The sequence below is a fragment of the Petromyzon marinus genome, chromosome 53 (genome assembly GCF_048934315.1).
Source record: "Petromyzon marinus isolate PM22_M1 ecotype Great Lakes invasive population chromosome 53, UKy_Petmar_22M1.pri1.0, whole genome shotgun sequence".
NCBI classification, from domain to species: domain Eukaryota; kingdom Metazoa; phylum Chordata; class Hyperoartia; order Petromyzontiformes; family Petromyzontidae; genus Petromyzon; species Petromyzon marinus.
Window position 1 is genome coordinate 12,177,675 of NC_133719.1, and position 13,121 is coordinate 12,190,795.

The window sequence follows — 13,121 nt, forward strand, 5'->3', positions numbered from 1 at the left end:
TAGGATTTGTTGAGCTGATGTAGCTAAGGTTAGGTGTAGTGCTAGATTGATTAGCTAGTGTGGATAGTGTTATGGGTAGTGCTAGACTAATTAGCTCGTGTGGATAAAGTTATGGGTAGTGCTAGACTAATTAGCTTGTGTAAATAAGGTTAGGGGTAGTGCTTGGCTCTGGTTGGCTGGTGTGGGAGGCTTCGGGCGAGGGCTGTTGTAATGAGGCACAGGGAAAACGTCGTCCCCCACCCCCGTCCTCTCCATCATCGTTACTCATGAGCTGGCGGTCTCTGCTCTCCCTGCAGATGGCGCCCAAGAAGAAGGCCGGTGGCCTGCACAAGCTGCCCGAGCTGCTGGCGCCCGGCGAAGTGCTCTCCGACGTCGTCAAGAAGGAGTGGAAGCTGGGCCGACCCGTGGGCGAGGGTGGATTCGGCCGGCTCTACCTCGGTACGGTGGGGCAAATAGGGGGGGGTGAGGTGGACAACAGGTGGCGCGAGAGGCGGGCAACAGGAGGTGCAAGTGGGGGGGGGAACTGGAGGAGTGAGTGGGGGGGAGATATCCGCAGGGGCGAGTTGGGGGGGGGACAACCTGAGGGGTGAGTAGAGGGACAACCGGAGAGGCTAGTCGGGGGGGGGGGCAACTGGAGGGGTGAGTGGGGGGGGGCAACTGGAGGGGCGATTGGGGGGGGCAACTGGATGGGCGATGGGGGGGGCAACTGGAGGGGTGATTGGGGGTGGGGGGCAACCGGAGGGGCGAGTGGGGGCGCAATAGGAGGGGTGAGTGAGGGGGCGCAACAGGAGGGGTGAGTGAGGGGGGACAACCGGAGGGGCGAGTGTGGGGCCAACTGGATGGGCGATTGGCGGGGGGGGGGCAACCGGAGGGGCGAGTGGGGGGGAGGGGGGCAACCGGATGGGCGAGTGGGGGGGCAACCGCAGGGGCGAGTGGGGGGGAGGGGGGCAACCGGATGGGCGAGTGGGGGGACAACTGGAGGGGCGAGTGGGGGGGGGGGGGGGCAACCGGAGGGGCGAGTGTGGGGGCAACTGGAGGGGTGAGTGGGGGGGGGCAACTGGAGGGGCAATTGGGGGGGGGGGGTCAACCGGAGGGGTGAGTGGGTGGGGGGGAGTACCGGAGGGGTGAGTGGGGGGGGGGGCAACCGGAGGGGTGAGTGGGGGGGGGCAACCGGAGGGGTGAGTGGGGGGGGGGCAACCGGAGGAGCGAGTGGGGGGGTACAACCGGAGGGACGAGTCGTCGGGGGGGGGGGCGGGGGACAACCGGAAAGGTGAGTAGGGGGATAAGCGAGGGGGATAGTGGGGGGGGACGGACAGGTGGATGGGGGGGTGAATCGTTACATCGCCACTTGACACCAGTGTGAGCTGTCCGGCTAACTGCGCTCGGCGTGTTTGATGACGGACGTGTCGATCTTGCGTTGTTGTCGTTTGTTGATTTTGTTTTAGCCGCCCAGAACACCTCCCAGCCGGTCGGAGAGGATGCCGACTTTGTGATTAAAGTGGTGAGATAAACCGTGTATACTTATTCGTGCGTTTGCATCCACCCTGTGCTCAGCCACCGCCGTTGCAGGCCATGACATGTCCCCCCTTCTCTGCTTATTCCCTCGCGCTGTACCTATGTAGAACTTCCTTCACACCGTACGTAGACAACCGTGCTAATTGGAGGTTTGGAAGGACCACAAGCTAAACATAAAAAGCAGTTCTGGAGAAATGTGTTTTGAACCTAGATCATTTAAGTGCACAGCTCCAGTGGCTTCCTAATATCGAAAGGAAGAGTGTTCCAGACGGCCGCAGAAGCGGATCTTAAAGCACGCGATGAGGTAATCGTCTGCTCCACTTGGAATTTTCTTCCGCTCGTTTCATCTTTTCCTCAGGCTCTTGTTATGACGAGAATAATGATAACAACCTTGCTCAATTCGAGAAACGTATTACACGCTTTTCGATTATAACTTTTATAGTGCTGGGCCCTTGGACCTGTGCTCAGCAACTGGTTATAAACCAAACAAACGCTCATTCACACCACACAAATCAGGGTTACACGTGTATATACATGCTTACACGTATGTATATGTGCTCGGGATAACATTAAGAAAAATGTGAGATGTTTATGTTGCGTAATTTACATGATGTGATAACTTAACACCTCTTCGTGCTACCCGATGCCACGCGATGCCTTTTTTGGTGGGGAAAATGTGGAAGTGACATTGTCATGAGTGATGGAATGTGACGTCATAATATGTATATATGTATGTTGAGCTTCTTTCGCACTGTACGTAGCGAACCGTGGTAATTGGAGGACGTCAAACTAAATACAACAAACAATTCTAAAGAAATGAATGTCAGATCGATCTGACACATTTTGTATGCAAGACCGATTTTCAGATTTGTGAGCACCCACCCCATCGTGTGCCGTGTCGGGCTTTATCGGTGCTCGCTCACGGCACTTGCCCCAACAGTCTGTTCAGACTATACGGGGGATCTTCAGCGTTGTTTCGAAGGCCCCGGCATAACATCATGACTAATAAAATATGACTTTTTGCCATCGTCCACACAGGAGCCTCATGAGAACGGGCCCCTCTTCACGGAGCTCAAGTTTTACCAAAGAGCAGCGAAACCCGAGCTCAGTGAGTGTTGCCGAGCTGTCACAAGCCACCGCCGGTACCTCGTGTTCGCAGAAGCACTCGCTAGGCCTTGCAGCCACTCAAATCAATACAACATCAACTTTCATCGCTCACACCGCTATTATCAACAACAGATGCCATTCGCCACTAAGTTGCAGTGACGTCACTACGCCACTTGTGTGAACCACGCCAGGTGCACTCCGAGGCCACGTGAAGTGTTGAAGGCTAGCCGGCAGAAAGTCACGGGACTGACCCAGGTGCCATGGGTTGACTTACAGATGATTGGCAGGTGTACGACCTGTGCCCCCTACTTTACCAACTTCCTGGATTTTAGCTGCCCGGCGCTCCGTTGTTGTGAGCCCTCCGCTGTTGTTGGAGGGCGACTGCCTCCAACTGTCCAGTGGCGTCCTCAACGGTCCTCCTCCATAACGTCAACACTACCACCACCACAAACGTGACTACATCACCAGCACAACCACTCTACCACATTCACCACCCGATCATCATGCAGCTTCAATTTACCACTACCAGCAACGCTAATACCGCTGGACAGCCGCGTAGCTCACTTATGCCTGACGGTGGGAAGCAAGTGCCTGGGTTCGATTCCAGACACGGGTGCATTTCCGCGCCAATAAACCAGGGCGGCCTGCAGGGTTCCAGCCGTGAACCTCTGCAACAAGTGGCGAATGCGCGACTGGCCGGACTGTCACCCACCCTAGAAGGTGTTGCTAAACCGTTCTATAAAACCATTGCCGCTATCGCTTTTGTGCTCCACGCTCACTCCTCTCCCTTTATCTTTCCGTTTCTGTTGCACCCTGCCCCCCCCTCCGTTCTGCAGTTGAAAAGTGGGTGAAGGAGAAACGTTTGAAATTTCTTGGAGTTCCACGCTACTGGGGCATGGGGATGCTGGAAAAGAAGGGCAGCGCGTGAGTTGTGATGTCTGACGCTTCGGATTTGGCCTGCCACTTCATTTAAGATGATTATTATTTCTATTCTTGTTTTGGTGGTTTAGCCAGGGCAACTTCACTGAGTTTCGAGACTGATTTTCAGGAGGGTGATGACAGTTATTTTTGCGCTGATTTCTATTTGCTGCATTGCTATACTTTATTTGTTTTTACTTTTGTCATTTTTGGTGACCCAGGTGATCACTCTTGCAAATGAGACTCTTATCCTGGTCCCATGAGTTCCCCTCAACCCGGTTCCTATCTTATTTTATATTTACATAATGCGACTTCACTCAAGGCGCTTAACATAGTAAAGACACAGTAGATCGTGCAAGGGTTACTAAATTAAAACCATTTTGATTTAACCAGGCAAGGCCCACTGAGTTATATAGGTCTTTTTCAGAAAGCGACCTGGCCACAAATGGTAGCTCAACGAAGTGTCTTATGTGCACATTTACAGCAACCAAATACTCTAAACGCATGTTGATTTTAAATATGGAGGGAAAACCCGAAGGACCCTGAGAAAAATCCACACGACGGGGAGATGGACATGGAAACTCCAAATATACAGGCGTCAGGGTCAGGATCGAACCCACAACATCCGGTATACCAGGCAAGGTCGGTAACATCTCGCCGCCACGCGGTTAAATAATGGGTGGCCATAATAGAGGGTTACTTAGGAGGGGGTCACGGTTAAGCGGAGCACACTTGATACTTGACCTGGTGTTGCCAATGTTTCTTTTGTATGCACTTTCACAGAATGCGCTTCATGGTGATTGACCGTTTCGGGAGCGATCTTCAGAAGATACTGGAAGAGAACGGCAAGAAGATTCCTCGGAAAGCGGTCCTGCAGCTTGGCCTGAAGCTGGTACGCACCTTCACATGCCTCACTGCTGCTGACACTGCCATTTGTTGTCGCTTTCCAGCAAAGTATGAAAGTGTTAAAGTGCATACGCTCTGTTCAGTTGTCTAGCCGAATGTATTTTTGACTGTCTGTCCATCTGTTTATCCATCCAAAGGCGGTCACTGCATTGCGTGCTTTCAGATGCGCTTTCTGCGGCCGTCTTAAATGCTCTTCCTTTTGATATTAGGAAGCCACTGGAGCTTTGCACTTTTAAATCACCATCTAGATTGAAAACGAATTTCTTTACAACTGCTTTTTGTGTTTAGCTTGTTGTCCTTGCCACACACCTACGATTAGCACGGTTGCGCACGTACGGTGTGAAAGAAGTTCAACATGCATACATCCATCTGCCCAACTGTCTTTTTGACTCCAATCGTCTGTCAATCTATAGTGGGGTGTCCCAAAACGAGATGGGTTTTCTCCAGATATTTCGGTTTCTTCCAAAGGCGCAGCCTACGTCTCGTACCAAACGATCAAATGTATTCAATCTCTATCATTGATGCATTGAGTAGGTTGCCTCCTGTGCTAGTTTGACAGTCTAAAGGCCTCCTTAATTTTATTATTATTTAGCTTGTTTTCTCAGGAAAGCCTCACTGCGACCCATTACCCTATTCTGGAAGTGTTCTGCCAAGTTTTTGTAGTCGGGGTGTGATGCTACTGCGTGAAATCCCAATTGAGCAATTTTTCAGGTAATTTCTCAGCATTTGGATGTTTGGCCAATATCAGTTACCTTCTATATACAGTCTTTAGTCCTATAACGCTGCAGTAGTAGCGTTTCTGAACAACACCACGTTATGGAAAAATCGCGTTATAATATATAATATAGGGGTATAGCACATTACCGCGATAATATGTGAGATGCATACGCAGGTCAGACAAAGACCGAGGCGTGTGGGTAGCATCTAGAAGCATCCAGCAGCATCCCACTACCTCGTGCGATGCTATACCGAGGCAGCCGTACGACCGCTTAATTATTCCTACTCGCACGACGTAGTTCTGTTCACTCAATCGCATTATATCCAATTCACATTCGCGCTATAAAAAAATGTGTTCCCTCATGCGTTCATAGCATTATGCCCAATTCGCGTCATGAAAACACGCGGCGTTATAGAAGACTGTATATATATTTTTGCTTCAATTACATTTCCCAAGCATACATATATAGCAGGACACCTTGAAAGTGAATCATGAGGCCCGGTGAGGCTGTGCTGGCTAAACGAGTGACGTTGTTTATCATAGCTCGACATCCTTGAGTACATCCACGACAATGAGTACGTGCACGCGGACGTGAAGGCGGCCAACCTCATGCTCGGCTTCAAGGATAAAAACCAGGTACCTGACTGTGTACATGTCTCTCTGTCTCTTGTGTCTCTCTTCCACTGTCACTCTGTGTGTCTGCGTGTCTCTCTCTTCCAATGTCTCGCTGTCTCTGTGTGTCTGCGTGTCTCTCTCTTCCAATGTCTCGCTGTCTCTGTGTCTGCGTGTCTCTCTCTTCCAACGTCTCGCTGTCTCTGTGTCTGCGTGTCTCTCTCTTCCACTGTCACTCTGTCTCTGTGTGTCTCCGTGTCTCTCTCTTCCACTGTGTCTCTGTCTTTGTGTCTCTTTCAATCTCGGTTTCTGCGTGCTTGTGGGTCTGCCTCGATCTCTTGTCTATGTGTGTCTGCGTATCTCTCTCTTCCACTGTTTCTCTGTCTTTGTGTGTTTGTGTGTCTCTCTCTTTCACTGTCCGTCTCTTTTAACTGTGTATTTGTGTCCGTGTCTCTCTTTGTGTCTCTGTTTCCAGCTCTGTCTCTGTATCCGCTGGATCTGTGTCTCTGTGTCTGCTTTGGTCTCTGACGCTTTGTTTTTTTGTATAGTCTCTGTGTGTCTCTTGGTCTCACTATCTCTGTCCTACCGGGTCTCTCTATATCACTGTGTCTCTGTGTCTTTCTGTTTTGCTGTCTCTGGGTTCTGCAACTTTTTCACAGTCTGGGACAACATTAGTGATGTGTTTCCCAATAAAGTAATTTGCGGTGTAATCTTTCAAAATTGCAAAATGTTGATTGTGACACTGGGACAGTTGACCTAATCTTCTTTGAGCAACATCACGGAATCCTTCACATCCACAGTGAATTGCTATTTTACGGTTTAATTACAACCGAAAGTTATTAACTAGGGCGGCCTGCTGTATTTGAGCGGTGAACCTCCGCGTCAAGCTGCGAACGCGGCGCTACCGCCGGAACCCCCTGTGTCTGGGCGTGTTGATATTCACCTCCTTAAAGTGCACCTGGCCTGGCACGGGTGCCGCGGTGACGTCACTGCGACTTTGTGGTTCATGGCGGTTATTGGTATATTTATCTCCTTTTGTGTGGAGCGGTAGTGTAGCGGTTAGGGCGCTGCGCTACAAACCTGGCTACCCGCGTTCGATTCCCGCTTACGGCCAACACCAGTGACGAATTTCTGAACCGGTTCTGTGCCTCCCCTAGGTTGACTCGGCCTAAATTGATTACTTGGTGCGATGTGTACACGTCGCCACTCGGGAGACAAAAGGCAGCCGAGCGTGGTGCTGGCCACCCACCCCCTCGTGTGCCTTTCTGGCTTTCATAGGTGCTCGCTAACAGCACTTGCCCCAACAGTCTGTTAAGGCTATACGGAGGGTTTAAAGGATATCTACTGAGTACCAAAATTACAGACTTGTTTACCTTTGGACTTAGGTTAGCCTGGTGGACTATGGCCTGGCGTACCGCTACGGCCCCTGTGGGGTTCACAACAAGTACAAGGAAGACCCCAAGCGCTGCCACGATGGGACGATTGAGTTCACCAGCATTGATGCGCACAAGGGAGTAGGTGCGTACGTGCTCCACGGTCAGATCGCCCAGGAACGCACCCGATTTCGACAGGTCTCCGGATAGTAGATGGACTGATGACCACCATGCATGACACGGGTGTGTTATAGGCTGCCGGGGATAGGTGGTGAGTGCGACAGAGGGGAAGTGAGGGGGAAAATCCATTATTGTACTGTACTTCTGCTCTCCCGCGCCTTCACGGGTGTGGGGAGACCCTCATCCAACAGTGGATTCACAATAAGGCGGTGGCTGTACACGTCACGTTAATGGCAATGGAGTTAATGGGACGGAACGTGAAAAGCAGACGATACAAATGAGACAGGCAGTCGACAAATACGGTTGTCGATTCTAAAGTTTCACACGGCAAGCAATATCCTAACCTATAATCACATTAGACAACCAGACCCAAACCACGCTAGCCCTGCCTCTATCCTAACCATAACCACACTGGACACACCCAAACACTAGCCGACCTCTACCCCAGCTTCTACAAACACACTAGCCACCTAGTCGCTAACCCTGCCTCTCATCATAACCACACTAGCCACCACCCAGACGCGAGCCGCCCTCTACCCCTAACTGTAACCAAACTGGCAAGCCAGACGCCTTGCCCCTGCCTGTAACCCTAACCAGGCTTACCACCCAGACATTAGCCCTCCCTCTACTTCTAACCCTAAACGACGCTAATCACCCAGACGCTAGCCCCTGCCTCTAACCCTAACCACAGTAACCACCACCCACACTCTAGCCCCGGCCTTTACCCCTTATCCTAACCACGCTAGTCGTGTCCCCGTGCGTGCAGCCCCGTCGCGCCGCGCTGATGTGCAGATCCTGGGCTACTGCCTGCTGCAGTGGCTGTGCGGCAAACTGCCCTGGGAGGACAACCTCAAGGACCCCAACTACGTGCGGGACGCCAAGATCAGGTGACGCCCTGCTACCACACAAATCCAACAACAATAACACTCGGGTCATTGTCTTTGTGACTTATTGTGCACCGGATTGCTGGAAAAAATATCATGATTTAAAATATTTTATTTTTGCACATTCTTGAATAACATGTTTGAGGTGTTGTTTTTTACATTGTTTTTATTGTTTTAAATTTGTTTACAATATGGAATTGGCATAAATAAACATACAAAAGTATAATATCCTCTTGTAATAAGTTACTGTATTTACTGTACTGTACTTACCATTCCAATCTCGAAGACTCTGCATGGGGTGATGACAGGGGGTGTAGAATTGGAGGTGATTATTCAGAGTCGGAATCCAACTTCATCAGTTGTGATAGAGATTTGTCAGATTGGCCTAGGACCGCTGGATAATGTTGGAAGCTGGATAATTTTCGCCAGATAATCGATGATGTACTGTATTGCCTATTATTCTATCGCTGGTCTAAGAGGGATTTCGTTCCGTTGTCGTGGTGAAGTTGCACCACTCGTGCCCCTTACTGATCCCCACCACTACCCCGTAGCAGCCCCAATCCTTTGTCTGGGGGGGTGAAGGGGCACGGCCTAAAGAAGTGGGTGGGGCTTAAAAGGAAAGGCGCGGAGATGGAGGAGGAGGAGACAATGGGGTCCTCATCAGGAAGGGGTGGGGCCTACGGAGTCAGGGGCGAGGTCTGAAGAGAAAGGGCGGGGCCTGCAGAGGTTGGACTTCCTGTTGATTTAAGGCCATAGAAGCAGAGACTCAAATAACGTGCAGCAGGCAGCAGCATAGCTATGGTGCTGCAGATGCGGCCACAGCCACGCTGAGTCTCGGGACTAATTTATTCGATAGGTTCCTGACAAGTGTTTTGCTGCTGCTGGGCCATGGCAACACACATGGCTGTTGCTGGATACTGTGTGCGAGTCTTGCGCTGTCTGCCTCACTCGTAGGTACAAGGACAATATTCCTGAGCTCATGAACAAGTGTTTCCCATCGCAGGAGAAGCCAGGTGCGTGTGTGTGTGCGCTTTACACAGAGCTGTCCTCTGCATCGGTGTGCTTTGGTGAATCGTGTTGTGCCGTTGTATGTGTTGGTACCTGTTGGTGTGTGTGTTGTTCCCGTGTTGTGGTGTGTTCACGCGTTGTAGTTTGTGGTGTGCGTTTGTGTGTGTTGTGGTGTTTCCTTGTGTTTGCTGGGGTGTCAAGCTGTGTGTCTTTGTGCGTTCATTGATGTGTGTTGACGTGCCTTGGTGTGTGCTGGTGTGTGTTGTAGACTGGTTTTGTGTGTGTGTGTCGGCGCTCCGTGGCGTTCGTCGCCCCGCGTTGGCAGTGTGCCGTGGCGTTTTTCGCGTCGGTTCACCGCTCCCACGCGGTGCTGTGTCCCCGCCTCCGCTCTGATCCCACTTCCATACTGGACATCTGTGAGCTTTATTATAGCTCATTGGATTCCTCCGGTAAAAATTAAAATTCTGAATGTTATTCACTCCCGCAGCCGAGATTGCCGAGTACTTGGCGTACGCCCACGCCATTGGCTACGAGGACCGGCCCGACTACCAGAAACTCCGCACCATCCTCACCAGGGGCCTGCGGGCGATCGGGGGCAAGGAGGACGACCAGCTGACCTTCCGCTTCGGTCCCGCGCGCACCGACAGGCCCGCGGCCACTTCCGCCAAGCAGGTTCGCTCGTTGAGCCATTCATTTGTTCGTCCGTGCATTTGTTAATTTGTCTGTTTTTTAAGTGATCTCTATTCGTATTGAAAGTGCAGCAGACCCCAGTCGGTCGCTTTATTTCATGGTAAGACCCATTGCGCTATGAAGCTCTTTTTTTTTCAATGGAGACAGCGGCAAGCGAGTTGCATGGGAAGGGAGGGTTTACAGGGGCTGCATGGAACAAGTGCACGATTAATACACAATTAAACAATAAACAACCAGAACTATGTGCAAAATAAATATAATGAGCAATCTATTTTAAATGGCTACGCGCGACGAAGTGACGTCACGGGGACGCGAGTGGTGTCACTGTCTTGCCTCTGAACCTTTTTTTAAAATAACTTTAGCAAAAATTTGTTGAGTCTTGCCACCAGCCGTTGGATCGAAGTGCCCGGTCCTCTCAGGTAAGCGCCTAATAGCACCACGACTTTACGTAAAGTTTAATTTGTATTGGATCGTCTTTACGAGCGTTGCCGTGACCCCACCCCCTCCACCGCTATAGACAGACAGACTTACAGAGCTCACGTGTTCAAGCGCTCGACCTTAGTGGGAAAGCGTCACGAAAGATAAGGGGGAAAGAGATGCACTTAAATAAGGGGGGCTCAAGGGGAAAAGAGGGGAGGGAGTAATGGGAGCACACTGACTGCCGGGCCCAAACCGTAAACCTGTGCGACAAACTGCGCTCCTGCTTGGCTGCTATCGTCGCTCGGCTCTTGTACGTACGCAAGTATGTTGAACTTCTTTTGCACAATACATAGCCAACCGTGCTAATCGGAGTGCAGGGGAAGGATAACAAACTAAACACAAAAGCAGTTAGAAAGAAATTAGTTTTCAATCTAGATTTAAAAGTGCATAGTTCCAGTAGCTACCTAATATCAGAAGGAATAGCGTTACAGATGCCCGCAGAAGCGCATCTAAAAGCGCGAGATGCATTGACTGTCTTTTTTGTTCGATGGCTTACACAAAAGCCGCCACTTTGGGAATGACTGGAGTTCACCTGATAGTTTATGCTCCTTGACGAGATCAGCAGGGTATTGTGGTGCATTTGTGGCAAGCACTTTGCGTGGAATGAGCACGACCTTAAAAGTTATTAACGACTCGTCGTCGTGGTGGTGGTGGGGTGTGGTGTGACTCATTACAGCGTCCGGCCGGGACCGCATCTGCCCGGAGGAAGCAGGACGACGGGGCGGGCGAGGTGGTGGAGCCGTTGAGTAAGAAACGGCAACGGTCACCCGCCACTACTCCCTCCTCCCAGGCGGCCGCCGCCGCTGCAGCCGCCAACGGTCGCGGCAGAGCGCGGCCGCCCGTGTCCTATGCTGAGCTCGACGAGAGCATGGAGGAGGACGAGGAGGAGGATGAGATTCGTCTGCTCAAGTCGAAGGCTTCGTCCACGCGCGCGAGGAAAGGTGAGCGGTGGTGGGGGGGCTGGGAGCAGGCAGAGGTGCGGGGGCGTCATCGTGGTGGTGAGGGTGGGGTTGGTGGTGGTGATGAGAGGTAGGGAGGAGTTGGCACAGTGGGCACAGCTGGTCCATCTGCTGGTCATATCAGTCGGTCAACCCATGGCACCATCTGGCGAGCCTTCAACACTTCGCGTCGCCTCAAAGTGCTTCATACGAATCTCCTCAAAGTGCACCTGGCGTGGCACAGGCGCCCTGGTGACGTCACTGTCACGAAGTGGCGAATGGCGGGTACTCTATTGGTATTAGAGGAATGGAGGAGGGGGAGTGGTGGTGATCGTGGTGGGGAGTATAGTAGTAGTGATGTTGGTGGTGTGGGAGGTCATGGTGTGACGTTCCGCATGACTCGCGAGGAGGAACCACAGACAGGCAGGTTCGCAGCCACGCGATCAGCCGACATTACCAACAGCTGCCCAAACTTTTCAGTCCTCTATTGTAAGGTGTTGTCGGCCAATTAATGAGTGTTCACATTCGAGAGGAAACCAGAGCATCCAAAGAAAACTGAGAGGGAAAAACTATCTCGTAAACATGGAAAAGGTGGAGCACATTTTTGCTGTAATGCCTTCTCATGGCGAGCCAGGGTGTGACTCCTCCTCGACGCCCACGGAAAGGGAGCTTCTTAACATTTGTGCGGTGATCAACCAACCCTCGCTGCCTCCACAGTGCTGGATTACAGGTCACTTGCATTGCCACCACTTTGCCACTCAGTAGTCAAAAGTGGCCAGGCGTGGTTGCTGGCCACTCACCCTCTCGTGTGCCACGCCGGCCTTCATAGGTGCTCGCTAACAACACTTGCCCCAATCCTGTTAAGGATATATGGGGGATATTTGTCTTTACTAAATCGAGTAGTAAGTACTCTGCGTTATATGTTACTTTATAATAATTACTAACTACGACGTAAATCTTTGTGTGTTGGAAACGCGACTGCCGGTTGCGCAATGTGCAGCGCCTGCTGTCGCCCCCCCCTCGTCGGATGCAGGTGGTGCGGCTCGAGGTCGCAAGGTCGCGGCGGGCAAGGCCAAGGCCGCCAAGGCGAAGGACCTGGCGGAGACCGCGACGCAGACGACGCCGAGCCTGGCTCGCCAGAAGCACAAGAGATAAACCCAGAGAGAGAGTGAACGGTCATCCCCCTCACTGTCTGTAGCTGCTTGCAGTTGCGCCTTTCTGTGCATGGCGCAGCGCTATGGTTTATCCAGAGAGGCGCGGGGAAGGCACGAGGCGTGTGTGTGTGTGTGTGTGCGCGCGCGCGAGTGTTTGTGTATGTTCATGTTTGAATGTGGCTTGAGGATGTGTATTCTTGTGTGTAGGTATGAGTGTGTGTGTTCATAAGTGCGTGTGTATTCGTGTGTGTGTATGAGTGTGTGGTGCCCGCTAACACCACTTGTCCTAACAGTCTGTTAAAGCTATACGGGAGATCTTTGTATGATTTTGTGTGCGTGTGTGTGTGTGCACGTGTGTTTGTATTCATGTCCTTGTTTGTGGGTATGAGTGTGTGTATGTATTAGTGTATGCAGCAAGTTGGCACAGTAGGGGACACAGCTGGTACATCTGACAGTCATCTCGGTTAGTCAACCCATGGCACCTGGATCTGTCCCATGGCCTCGTCTGAGCGAGCCTTTGACACTTAATGTGGCCTCAGAGTGCACTTGGCCTGGCACAAGTGCCATGGTAACGTCACCGCCACTTAGTGGTGAATGGCAGTCGTTATTACGGTGTGTTCATGTGTTTTTGTGTGTCT

General features: G+C 51.6%; 1 protein-coding gene across 1 annotated transcript; it reads left to right on the forward strand.

Moving 5' to 3' along the window:
- Nucleotides 1–296: 296 nt before the first annotated feature.
- On the forward strand, nt 297–12,484 carry LOC116954020 (serine/threonine-protein kinase VRK1-like). The gene is made up of 12 exons (XM_032974411.2): nt 297–438; nt 1,446–1,501; nt 2,554–2,623; nt 3,459–3,546; nt 4,324–4,432; nt 5,708–5,800; nt 7,162–7,294; nt 8,096–8,216; nt 9,168–9,226; nt 9,709–9,893; nt 11,068–11,332; nt 12,363–12,484. The coding sequence occupies exons 1-12, from the start codon at nt 297–299 to the stop codon at nt 12,482–12,484; spliced, it is 1,443 nt and encodes a 480-aa protein (XP_032830302.1).
- Nucleotides 12,485–13,121: the final 637 nt, after the last annotated feature.